This window comes from Anoplopoma fimbria, chromosome 15 (assembly GCF_027596085.1).
Source record: "Anoplopoma fimbria isolate UVic2021 breed Golden Eagle Sablefish chromosome 15, Afim_UVic_2022, whole genome shotgun sequence".
Classification (NCBI taxonomy): Eukaryota; Metazoa; Chordata; class Actinopteri; order Perciformes; family Anoplopomatidae; genus Anoplopoma; species Anoplopoma fimbria.
In genome coordinates, this window is record NC_072463.1 from 12,605,502 (window position 1) to 12,618,193 (window position 12,692).

General features: G+C 43.9%; 1 protein-coding gene across 1 annotated transcript in view; it reads right to left on the reverse strand.

Moving 5' to 3' along the window:
• Window positions 1-898: 898 nt before the first annotated feature.
• myt1lb (myelin transcription factor 1-like, b) overlaps window positions 899-12,692 on the reverse strand; it is a 38,257-nt gene continuing 26,463 nt past the window's right edge. The window contains exons 10-20 of the mRNA XM_054614343.1: window positions 12,124-12,351; window positions 9,963-10,084; window positions 8,580-8,648; window positions 7,069-7,131; window positions 6,798-6,881; window positions 4,605-4,826; window positions 3,851-3,945; window positions 3,388-3,491; window positions 3,139-3,282; window positions 2,248-2,310; window positions 899-1,138 (exon numbers count right to left, since the gene is read on the reverse strand). Coding sequence (XP_054470318.1) covers window positions 998-1,138; window positions 2,248-2,310; window positions 3,139-3,282; window positions 3,388-3,491; window positions 3,851-3,945; window positions 4,605-4,826; window positions 6,798-6,881; window positions 7,069-7,131; window positions 8,580-8,648; window positions 9,963-10,084; window positions 12,124-12,351 — 1,335 coding nt within the window. The 3' untranslated portion in view covers window positions 899-997. The remainder of the gene's footprint in view (window positions 1,139-2,247; window positions 2,311-3,138; window positions 3,283-3,387; window positions 3,492-3,850; window positions 3,946-4,604; window positions 4,827-6,797; window positions 6,882-7,068; window positions 7,132-8,579; window positions 8,649-9,962; window positions 10,085-12,123; window positions 12,352-12,692) is intronic.

The following is a 12,692-nucleotide window of genomic DNA, read 5'->3' on the forward strand; positions in this document are numbered from 1 at the left end:
TTATATTGCTGAGACATCTTCTTGATCCAAGCAACACGAGTCTCCAAATTGCGCAGATTTGATACCTAAAGGCTCGAATGTGGTCATTGTCTTTACACGTCATTCTATTAGAGATTAGTTTCTGATGAGCATGTGAACCATGCACGCACACATGTGCTCCTCTAGGAATCAATTGGCTCTCCTAGATTATGGGATTTTCCACCATTGGGTTTCCGTGTAATGATGTTTACAATAGAACTATTCATACATACATTCATACATACATCAGGTCAGTTTCCTCTCCGGATTCATTTACAGCACCAGTTTTAAAAATGCCCCCACCTACAGCTACACGTCTTGTTTTTTTTTGTTCTTCATCAAAACAAAACACAAACGTTTCTCAAGCATTGTCAGAAAATAAAGCGATTCGCAGACCGGTTCTTGCTCTTGAACAATCTACACGCAAGAAGAAGAAGAGGAAGAAGAAAAAAAAAAACATCGAAAGTCATTGAGCCCAAAATCGACCAGTGAGGAGAAAAATAAGTAGCTTCCTCCTTGCTTGTAGTTTTTTTTTTCATTTTTATTTCACTGTCCAGTTTTTTTTTCATCTAAAATGCTTTGCCGTCGAGCAATAAAAAGAACTTGCGTCCCATTATCATTAGCTTACTGTTCAGAAATATACACTAAAAATGTGCATACATGAGCAGCTAGAAACATTACATGACACGATGTCAGCTCATATGAAAACGTACAAAATGTGAATGTCCTCAAAAACTATTCTGCCGTTGATTCTTTTTGTGTTCTTCCTCAAAGCAAGGCCCAAAAAACAGAAAAGAAAGAAAGAAATCATCTGGAGGTCTTTTTTAAGCGTTGTACCTCTTATTATTATTATTTTTTTGAGAGAGCAGAATCTAGAATATGTAACACTATATAATACCAAACCATCTCTGCCTGTTTGTATGTGGATTTGATTCATGGCCCCCACCTGCTGGGGGAACAAAGTCTCTCTGCTGACCCGTTACACTTGAATCCCTTGGACAGCCTGCTTAATGTTCTCCAACAAGGCTTTGTTTTCTGGGCTCTGGTACTGGTCCTGGTTCGAGTACATATCCGTGAGGGTGGTGACGTAGGCGTCGAAGTTCTGCTCGCTTATCGGCTCCTGCAGGAACAAAAAGACACGACATGGAGGTTATTAGAGGAAGACGGAGGTGAGGGAGGTTTTCAAAGGGTAACTTCTGCGTATTTATCTCAATTTCTTCATGTTTTTGTGTCTAGTGGGGACAACAGTGTCTGGAAATTGGTTACTATGTCCACTAAGACTGCTTGTATTCTCCTGTGACAGGTTGTTACTCCTGCTCAAAGAGAATTGTCTGTCCGCCATCTGAATACAGAGCAACAACAGGTCCCGCTCTTTACAGCTTTCTTCTTCTGTGGTGGACAGGGTCCCAGCAGCCACTGGAGCACCACCAGCCTCCTGAGCTCCATGGCCTGGCAGCAGCTGGTTCACCCTCCTCTGCCTGTTGACCCTCTCTCCTCCTCCTCCTCCTCCTCCACTCTTCATAAGTAGGAGCTCTTCATGCGTTTACTCTGGCTCACATAACCATGGGCAGCCATCTACAGTCAAGGGTTGCCAGGTTGCCATTGGTAACCGTTTTGAAAAATTTGCTACCGATTCTTGGCCTTTGCCACCATTGGCACAATTTTATTTTCATATAAAAAAAATAGGGACAGTTACATTTTCATTATTCATCTGACATATAACTGCATGCTGTTTTAATTATTAAAAATACAAGGTGACTAAAAATGGCAACCATTTCTTTCAGTTTCCACGAAACAGTTGATGCCAGGTTTCCACTTTTAAATGTAGATGTTGGGGCGAGATCATGTGAATATGCAGCCCTGACACAGAACATAGCAGTGTTTCAACAGCTGTGCTCCCACAACCAATTCTAACCTGAGATTTCAGAAGGAGACTTTTCCCTGAGTGAGACTCTTTCCATAAAGCAGTCAACACTCTTTTAGTGGAAGTCCACTGAAACTGAGGAATTACCCCGAGCATCACATAGCGGCTTCCATCTGCAGAGTTCTCCCTCAATACTGGACCATGTTGATAGATACTAAAGTTACCCTTTAGGAGTGTTAGAATCTTCTAATAGGCTATAATGTGTCCTAACATAAATGTCATCATTTAGTATTAGGCTTTTATGGCTTTTCTTTGCTTTCATAATAATGACAACGTTAACGGAGGAAGTGAAGTCATCGTCTTACTTGCTGGTGCAGCTGTAAGCAGCTGTTGTTCCTTAGAGGAGGCTCTTTGTGTGCCAGTGGTTTCTATGGAAGGAGAGGAGGGACACATTTCTATTAGTTTCATTTGAGGAAAATAAGCTGTTATTCTTACATGTAAACACTAGAGGGCAGTATTTGATACACAGCCACAAGCAGACAACTTCAAATGAAGCGGGAGAATAGAAGCTGGACATTGATGAAGACATAGAAGGCAGATGGAGTCAGGACAGACCATGGTGTCAGAAGATGAAGGTCCAATTCTAACTAAGCGTCATGGACTTATCTGAACATCTGCTGAAATATAAAAGGAGGGTATGAAATTAGCACTCCACCGAGACCAGATTCCTAATGATGAACGTGAATGAATGTTAACTAATCCATTATGTTCGATGATGTCATGAAAGGATGGCATAGTGAGGGATGAAAAAACAGGATGTGTGACTACTATGAAACAACAGATGGAAACAAAGACAGACAGAAAGATGGACAATAAAAGAAAGTGTCTGAAGTTCATGGATATTTTGTAAAAAAAAAAAAACTCAGTAAGTCAACCACTGTGCTATACACTTTATTCATCAACGCATTCTTAAAGCACACACAAAACCTCAATGTTAACTATTTTATATAGACTTTTGTTTCACCTAAACCGCTGAACGTAGTATAGTTTTATGTTGTTGGAGTAACTACTACTACCAAAATATGCCCAATCAAACCTCATTTCACAACTCCCCCTCACTGTTTGGAAAGACAGGCAATGCTCCACATCTTAAGACCAGGCATGCACAATCGGCTGTGGTTAAATGCACAAATCATAGATGCTACGGTCGGCTATGTTCTGCAACTTGCCGGCTTGCCGTTCCCGTTGGCCCTTACCATATGAGGGAGCTGGACATTAGCTAAACTGTTAATCAGTGACTGGCTGAGGTTGGCCAGCTCATGCAGGAGAGATTCATTTTGCTGTTCAATCACCTTGTTTTCCTCCTCTATGGACTTCAGGCTGGACTCCATTGTTGTGATCTGAGGGGGAGGACGGGCGGGTGACAGTGTGTTACAGTACGCCGCTGAGTTGGCTCACTCAGATGTACAGAAACACACAGGCCAGTGAGTGTAGAAGGGACTCACCTGGGTTCTGAGTTTGATCATGTCTGCTTCCACCTGTGAGTTCGATTCACTTAAATCTTTGATTTCTTCATCCAGCTGTTTGATGTCCTCTTCATGCTCCAGTCCTACAGAGGAGGAGCAGTAGCACATTACTGCGAGGCCTCAGTCATAAATGAACATCTTTGTGTGGGACAAAGTAATTACAAATGACACAATACGACTCTGTAGCTTATTAAGAAATTCTGCCGGACACAGGGGGACTGTCTGCGCTCCACAATAGAACCGGGGCAGGTCATTTGATATTCTGCTTTAGATATTCCATGTCTAAGCCCCGCCCTGTTCTTCATTACTGACATCCTCCCCCTGAATGGCAGTTTATTTCCAATGTCAGCCTTCACTCAGACAAAGCTCCCCTTCTGATTGGTTCATTAACTCCACCTTCCTGATTGGCCGTGTGGTGTAGGTGAGCGGTAGTTGTAGTTACCGTTGCTGGCATGTTGCTGCTTTATTGTTAGCATTTCCACTCCGGAGAGCCTGGCTTTCCTCATGGCCGAGGTGGCTCGTGGACAACCGGACAGACTGCAGACGACAAGGAGAAGCATTGTTTCAGAATGTTACACACTCATGTAGGGAGGTGGAGAGGAAGCATTCCATTTATGTCGGTCTTAAAAGAAAAGTTCGACATCTGCCTTCTTGCTGATTGTTTGATGGGAAAACTCAAACCGCTCTCATGTCTGTATGGTAAATGTGTAGCTCTAGCCAGGAGACGTGAGCTTAGCTTGAACCGGAAACAGGGCTTATCGCATGAATAATAATGATATTATCGCAATATTTATAGGAAACGAAATTTTGTAAAAATAAAGATTGGCAAATGAATTTCACTGCAAGTACGTGTGTAGGGAGGTGCTTGGAAACAATACTGCTCTTGTCCACAGGGAGCGCCAAAAGAGCACTAAATGAAAGCTTCTCGTAGTAACTTCAAATATCACGGTTATCTTCAATACCGGTATATCGTGACACCCCTAGCTAATTAAGAAATTGCATCTTATTTATTTGATCTGTACAAAACCCAAAGTGTTTGATCTCTTCCCATTATTTATCTTTGTATAGACCTAAGTTTAAAGGTTTTTATGAGGAAGGAAATGCTCTTCTCATGAATTCACACCATGTGTTTTGGGAAAAAGACACTCTGAATGGAAACCTAACTCGTAGCACTTGGACCGAGCTCCTTGACCCACCTCCGATGTGTCAGGAAGCTGCCGCTGACGTGCCCCGAGCCGTCACAGCCCGGCGTGGGACAGGACATGCCCTCTGCCTTGCCGGACTTCCACGTGAACTGGATGCCGTTTAGGTAGCCGTCCTTTTGTCTCTTGGCTGCTATGGGGCATCCTGATGCGCTTCTGTGGGACGCATACTTCCCTGTCACGTGTCCCTGTCCATCACAACCTGGTACTGGACACCTGGAGATGGGGGGGGAGTGGAATGTTCTCACTTATCACTTAGATCATTTTTAATCACACATTCAATCAAGCCTCACGTATTCAAAGGTGATTCAGTCATCTTCTCATCGCGTTGGAGACATCATCATCTTTTTTTTGACCTGCCGAGTCTCTGCTACTGGCTCTCTGGTGAACACTACAGTGTGTCTGCCTGCTGAGTACTAAAACACCCCCGACTGTATGAGCCAACATCATTTTTCTGTTTCCCCTCTATCTCCACTGCTCTGATATAAACAGAGATACCATCGTCTTATTTAAAGCTGTCCCAGTGGAAGCCTTATCACAGTTTGGGAATGCTGACAGGGCATCAGCACCAGTGCTAATCAGATGCAATGAGGCAGTAAATTATTCCAAATGTCACGGCTCCCAAAATGGATTATGGGGTGAAGCTAGCTACAGTTGTGAGAGTATCAAGTCTGTCTGCAAATAGCAGCTACCTGGTTTCAGTTCAGCCTCACGGCTTTTTGACTGCATAGAGAGATACAGAGGTTATCACGTGCACTGCTGTCTGCCACACTGGCTTTTTCTCCTGAATGTGAGACCTTTACTCTAGTAAACATAGATCAGAAGTCAGAGGAAATAGTTTAGCTAATCCATCCACCCAAGCTCCAAGCTTTAAGGGGACAGTCCACCCCAAAATGTAAAATACATGTTTTTCTAATTTTAAATCTAGATTGTTTTTTGTGTGAATTGCAGAATGTTTGAGAAAATCAGCCCGTAGAGATGCCTGCTTTCTCTCCAATATTATAGGACAATATGACACTATGCTTGTGCTGCTTAAACACCCCAAAAATACATTTGAAACCCAAAAGCAATGTCTCTTTCCAGAAATCATGACCCTGTTACTCAAGATAATCCAGAGATGTTGTTGTGAGCAGTTTCATGTGGGAACTATTTTCTTGCTACCAGAGTTCCTACATGAAACACGCAACAAGGAAGCCAAAGTAAAAAAAACTAAAGTCATTATGAAGTCACTATGCTCTCTTCAAAGCCACCAGACTCTAATTTTACCTCGCACCACAAGGGAGCTGCTGGTCTACAGCTGTGACTTTGGTGTTTTAAAGGGGTTAGAACACAAAGAAACTGACCGATCGAGGCAGCGGTAGGCAGGTGTCTAAAATACGTTTAGCTGCTGTACCCCGTCCACAGCAGCTCACTGCTACGCTACAGCTCTGGTACTTCTGTGAGTTTCTCCAAACTGGGGATGTGCCGACAGCCATCTACTGTAGGTTATACAGTGAGTATGAATAAGTACCTCATAAGACCCCCTTTCAAAACACCAGAACCATCCCTTTAAGTCCCTTTGGTTTCAAAGCTCAAAGAAGTGAATCATAATATTTTACAAAGACATTTGAATGTCAGCAGAGCATACTGACAGGGTTACCTGTTCTCAGAATCCAACAGAATGACAACGGTTAGATGGAGAGCGGCCACAGTGTGTTATTTGTGCTCTGCACCACCGGAGAAATCAATGCAGCTGCAGGGCTGAGGCCAGAGAAGCCCATTGTGGGATTTAGGTAGAGTCCGATCAATCTCTCTCTGCTCGACTCTCTGCCTTTCCTTACCTGTGTGTCTGCAGGAGTTCACCAGAGACCGCAGAGCCTCCACCTCTCTAAACCGCCTCAGCCTCTGCCCCTCTGAAGTTTCTCCTGCACCTTCAGATTTGTCTTTGACTTTACTCTCACACCACATTTGTCTTGTCAGAACCATCACTGATTAATTCCTGCTCGGTCTAACAGCAACGTACTGATTGGAAAAAACAGCGCTTGGCTCTTTTGTTCCCATTCACGCGGCTTACTTGCATAATTTCCAAACAGGAGAAGGGAAGTCATGTTTTTATATTTCTCAAGGGAAATGCAAAGTAAACAGTGAACAGCGAGCAGGGGTTTGAAACAGAAGACAGAAGACTGATGATCAGTGTCTGTGCTGTACCTGATAGGCTCCTGGTCCTCCTTGTTCTCTTTACTGTGGATGATCTTTATCCCGCTTTTCCTGGCCCGCGGACAACCTGAGAGACTGCAGATAAATGACACATGTTGTGTATGTTACAGAGCTGAAGCATATATAGTGTGTGTGTGAGAGAGAGAGAGAGAGAAGAACTAGCAGAGCAGAGCAAGTTTACTTGACATAAATTTAGGAAGTATGTGAGACAGGAAAGAGATGCATTGCGATAAAGGGAGGGGCGGGTTCATGTGTGTTGTACCTTCTGTGTGAGGCGTAGTTGCCAGTGATATGTCCCGAACCATCGCACCCTGGTGTCGGGCACCTGGGGCAGAAAACACAACAAGGGCTCAGGGTCTACAGCAAAGGATCAGCATCCTGAGGACGAGGTAGACACCCCGTGCTCTGCATACATTTATACGTTTTAACAGGCCTTGTTATGTCTGTTATCCATTAAAGGTCTTGCGTGGTAGGCTAGGAGAGACTAAGATGACGTTTGTATTTATCAGCCATAGAGCTTTACAACAACGCCATAACATTATACGTCCTATATTTTGGTGAAATAAAGTTAGTGAAAACATCTTGCAATTAAAAAAATGCAATACCTGATCCAAAATGATCTCCAGAATAAGAATGAGCATTCAGGGTCCACATATGGTGCAGCCAATGCGCTATTATTTTTATTTATCTGTTTAATACGGAACCTCAGAGAGGCAAGTGAGAAAGAAAATTAAAATCTCAAGGAACCATTAACGCTATTAGTTTTATTTAGAACATGGGGAAGTGGTTCAGTTCAGCCTCTTGTGGCTGAAATGAGTTTTACAAAAAGAAACACTTGATCTTTAAAAATGATCCAAACAAAAATAAAATAAATAATAAAATATTCTTCTGCCAAAACATTTTGTTCACTCGTTCTCAGAAAATTTGAATTTTTTTCCTAGCAAAACATTTTTTTCTTTACCTGTTTCACAGATTACATCTTTTTTTTTTTTAAGGAACTTGATAGATTATCTTTAATCATGAACACATGAGAGAAAAGTATTTAGACCAGACTAAATGAATCACCAGGATTTATTTGCCCCTCTCAGGGCTTCCGTACTTTAGAGACTGTTAAAAAACATTAATGTTGCTCGACTTGATCAGGCTCTTTTCCATTATATTATGTATTAATTATGTTCATACATATTTATATTTGTCCAGTATTATCCATGCTAGCAGATATACCGTACATTTGCTGACTGTTCATTGTCCGTTGCATTTCCTGTGCTGCTGACAATTGAACTAACTTAACTGTTTGAATAAATACCAATTTGCTTGTTTAAGTTTTTGAAAACCCTCAGAAAACTTGATGTTGAGGTTTTTAGTCAGTCCATAGTGTTGCTGAGGGGTTTGAGAGCCCCTTCGACTGATGGTACTTCACACACTGGTTATAAATTATAGATAACAATAAGGCTGGCTATATTCTATATTTTTCTTACCATCAGCAAATCCCATGAAATGACCAAAACTATGTTAGTCCATTCTGACTTATCTACCCTGTCTGTGGCACTCCCATTGCTTCCTATATATATATATGTATATATATATACATATATATATACTTTTTTTTTTACGTTTTCCTGAGCAGTAAAATAAAGCTCAATGACTCGTTATTAGAGCAGCCTACTGTGCTTCACCTGATGTTAGGTGCACTAACTTTAATAAGGTTGACCTTTGCAGAATGAGCAGGACACACAAATCACAGATATATCAGTGAATCATCTCACGCCTTACTTGAGCTCTTGTGCGTTGTTGGCCAGCATACTTCGAATGCTTTTATCGGCTAAAGGACAACCTGAGAGACTGAAAAATACAACCAGTGGAACATTAGTCACACCCCGACCGCCGTAACCAACAGAGTAATCTCTCAGACCACGCTCATCTCTACGGGCAGACATTTAACGACACATGCATACATAAAACATCAACCAGGAAATGCAAAAAAAAAAAGAAGCCATGATGCAAGGGCAGGGAGTTGATTTAAATAAGTTAACCCTCTGAGTATTTGAATTCATATGTAACAACAAGGAAGTCTCGTTTTCTCGCATGGTGTGCTCTACTTCAAACAGCACTGGGTGAATAAAATTCATTAACATATAGGGTTGTTTTCAAAGACTGCAACTGAGCTGGCATTGTGAGCTTGTTCTGGGGGAAATCTCATGTATGTGCAGCCATGTCAGCCTCGCAGACTCCACTCACACTGCAACACTCAACAATTCTGCTCAAGTCTTCTCACTCTGAATGGCAAATGCTTAGTCTGCATTGCACTGTGGGAAGGGCCTGGAGGACTGAATAACATCGGCTTAAAAGGCTTTACAGCCGGCCCATTGAGAAATCACTGCATCCCCAGGTTTAGCTTAAAAACGAGCATGTATCCAATCTTTAATTCATTTAGCCTTCCCTTATTTCACGACACCCTTGTGTCGGCATGTCAAGTCGTCAATAGTCAAATATCGAACGTGGAAGAGAGAGACATTCTGCCTACAGGTGTTTGACAGCGTAGTCGAGGTAAGCTGAAAACAATAAAGAGAATCCACCAGGAGAAAAGGAAGTCACACCTTCCATGTGAGGCAAAATTGCTCGTCAAGTGACCACTTCCATCACACCCCGGTGTGGGAAAAATAGACAGATTTATAAGCCCAAAGGGAAGGAGAAGGAAATGTGAAAATTACAGAGGGGGGAGGGCGTTTCTGATTGTTTTTCCTTGTTGGTTTTCATTGTTTCCAGTTTAGCTTCACTGTCTGTGATCGATACTGAGGTTTCCTGAGATCAGCTGCACAAGCTGTGGCACACAGTGTTGTGTCTTATAAAGATAAAGCATTGAAAGAAGGGGGGGCTGCTATGAAGGCATCAGAGGAAGCTGCCAGCTCTAACATTGGTGTGGACACATGGATAAAGCTGTTAAATAAAAAGTCATCGAGCAAGCCAGCAGGACTTGATGGGGAAGAGGGAGAGAGAGAGGAGCAGTGGTTCTCTGTGGTCAACTGGAGCAAAGAGAAAAGATGAAAACAAAAGGAAAAATGATGATGGGGGGGGGGGGGCAGAGCGTGAGTGGGGGAGAACCAAGTGGGGTCTGATGGATGGGAAGAACGCCGGGGGAAGAGGGAGGGCTCTTACGTTATCAGGTCCTTCTTGCTCTCTTTGCAGTGGACGTACTTGGGCTTGGGGCTGGGCATGTTGACGTCCGTGGTGTAGGAGCGGTCCTCCAGCAGGTCATGGAAGGGGTCCAGGTCGTCCGGCTGAGATTTGGTGGGGAGGGGAGGGGAGGGGAATAAGAGACAGAGGGGGAGGAGAGGACGGGGAGGGAAAGTGGAAGAGGGATGAAGAGGGGTTTATTTTTGTTTCTTGCTCCATCGTCACACATTCAAGAAATCATACTCGTGTGTAGTCATTATACAGCACACGCACTGTCTGTTAGAAAGGATTGTATTAACAGGCACATAATGAAACACTCTCATTCTCATAGACAGCCTTTTTCCTCACACACACACACACACACACACACACACACACACACACACACACACACACACACACTTCTGTCAGACCATAGAGTCTTGTCAATTTGAATGCTAATGGTTGAGCCTGTGTGACTATTGAGCCTCACCTGTCAGTCTAACAGAGCAAGAAAATAGATCCCCTGAGAGGAAATAATGACTCAGTGCCAAACTTGGTGTAGTGTGAGTGTGTGTGTGTGTGTGTGTGTGTGTGTGTGTGTGTGTGTGTGTGTGTGTGTGTGTGTGTGTGTGTGTGTGTGTGTGTGTGTGTGTGTGTGTGTGTGAGTGTGTGTGTGTGCGCTCGTGCGGTTTTGCACATGTTCGCAGAGAATACCGGCGTGCGAGAGCAGAATATTCATGGGAGTTGGCCCGCTGTGCGCTCGTAATGCGGCAGTCAGCCTCTAGGTGGCACTGCGGCGCAGCGTCAGAGCGCTTGCTTGGCTGTGCCGTGCGGGGCTGTGCTTTGTCTGCAGTGCTTGCAGCCGGGGCACGACGGCTGTTGATGCAAAAAATGAAAAAAAAAAAGAAAAGAAAAAAAAAATGAAAAAAACTCCTCTTTCCTTTCTTCCTCGCTCGCAGTGTACGTACAGTAATGCCCATAAGGAGACGGGTCCAGATACAGCCCAAATTATCCGGCGCTCAAGCTGTCTCAGAGTGTGTGATGCTGGGTCAGCCAGCGAGCGTCTCCAATTAAAGGGAGCGCAGGCTGAGAGGCAGACAGGAAGGAGGACGACACATGCATACATACAGGAGGAAAGTAGGCTGGGGATGGAGCGTGCATACACACGCAGACGCACTCCCAAAGAGACATGGGTACACACACACACACACACACACACACACACACACACACACACACACACACACACACACACACACACACACACACACACATATGAATATTCACATCCTGCACACACACACACACTCATATGAATATTCACATCCTGCACACACACACACACACACACAGTTAAAGATGCATGTGTGCATGCACGCGCCCGTGTACGCCACCGACAGGCGCACCCAGCAGTGCTGCATTGATTTCCAGCAGTTCTTTGATGAGATGAGCTATTCCGATTCCCTCCCAAGGTGCTACTTTGCATAATTCATTTTTTGGAGAGGAGCGAAAATGTAAAAACAGAAAGCCGGCATGCGGGGAGCATGATACAAACAGAGCGGATACCTCTGTGCATGGCAATGCTGACATCAATTAACATGCGGATTCATTAGGTTTCCCTTAAAAAATCCCTCATATGACTTTCTAATGATTCTAAAACGGCGCGCGTTAGACATGGAGGTACCAGACCTGTTAGACAATCAGACGGCAATGCAAATGTTTGACTTGCAGACTCCCTTGCAGAGGGAGATCATTTGGGCTGAGACACATTGAACAGTCAGTATGCCAACTGTACCGTCTACCAGCAACAAAAACCACAAGCTGTCATATACGTCTGCAACATTTCTGTCTCCATCCTGGTATCGTCATGAACATCTGATGTGATGGGACATTGTGGGGCAGAGCAGCCTGATGGTAAAATATTAAGCATTTTTTGCATAAGAGTGATGACAACATGTGTTCGGCTGCAATTAGAACAATTCTACTCATGTTTTTTTAAAGTGACTCAACCTTGAAAGGAATCTTCTCCTATATTTTAAAAGATACTGATTGAAAAAAATGCTGCAAAAAATATATATTTGTGTTCAATCTGACCCGCCGAAACCAGACATGAGTGGTCAAGTGAATCCCCAACACTTTGCTTTGTCGGTTCCCCCTTTACCTCTTTCTCGTCCTCGTCTATGTGTTTGATCTTGGTGTAGTCTACGGGCAGGTCCCAGCAGTCGGCGGCGTCCCCCATGCCGTAGCAGCGGGAGCCCAGCAGGGCGGCTTGCCTCTGGGGGGACATGGGTTCTAGAGGGGTGAGCACCGAGTCCCCGCCGCCGCTGCACAGACGCTTGCTCATACTCAGGTCCAACGTACCGTTCTCATCAACGTCTAGACCCGGGCTCTGGAAAGTGGGATGTGTGGTTTGTGTGTGTGTGTGTGTGTGTGTGTGTGGGTGGGGGTAAAGTAAGGTCAGTATATGTGGAGGAGATGGGTGTGTGTTGAGTTGATCGTTGTCAGTGAGATGATTATGAGGAGGGGAGGTAAAGGGATGCACGGAACATAAGGAGGCAGGGATGGAGAGAAGGGGATGAAAGAGAGCGAGAGTTTCTGATTAAATAGCAGTCAAATTCATAATCTAGCATCAGAGGCGGGTAAAACAGTAGCTGAACACATGGTGAATACCAAAGAAGTACATGAAGAGTGCTCGGATTGTTCTGTTCCTCCAGTGATGTGTTCACTTTT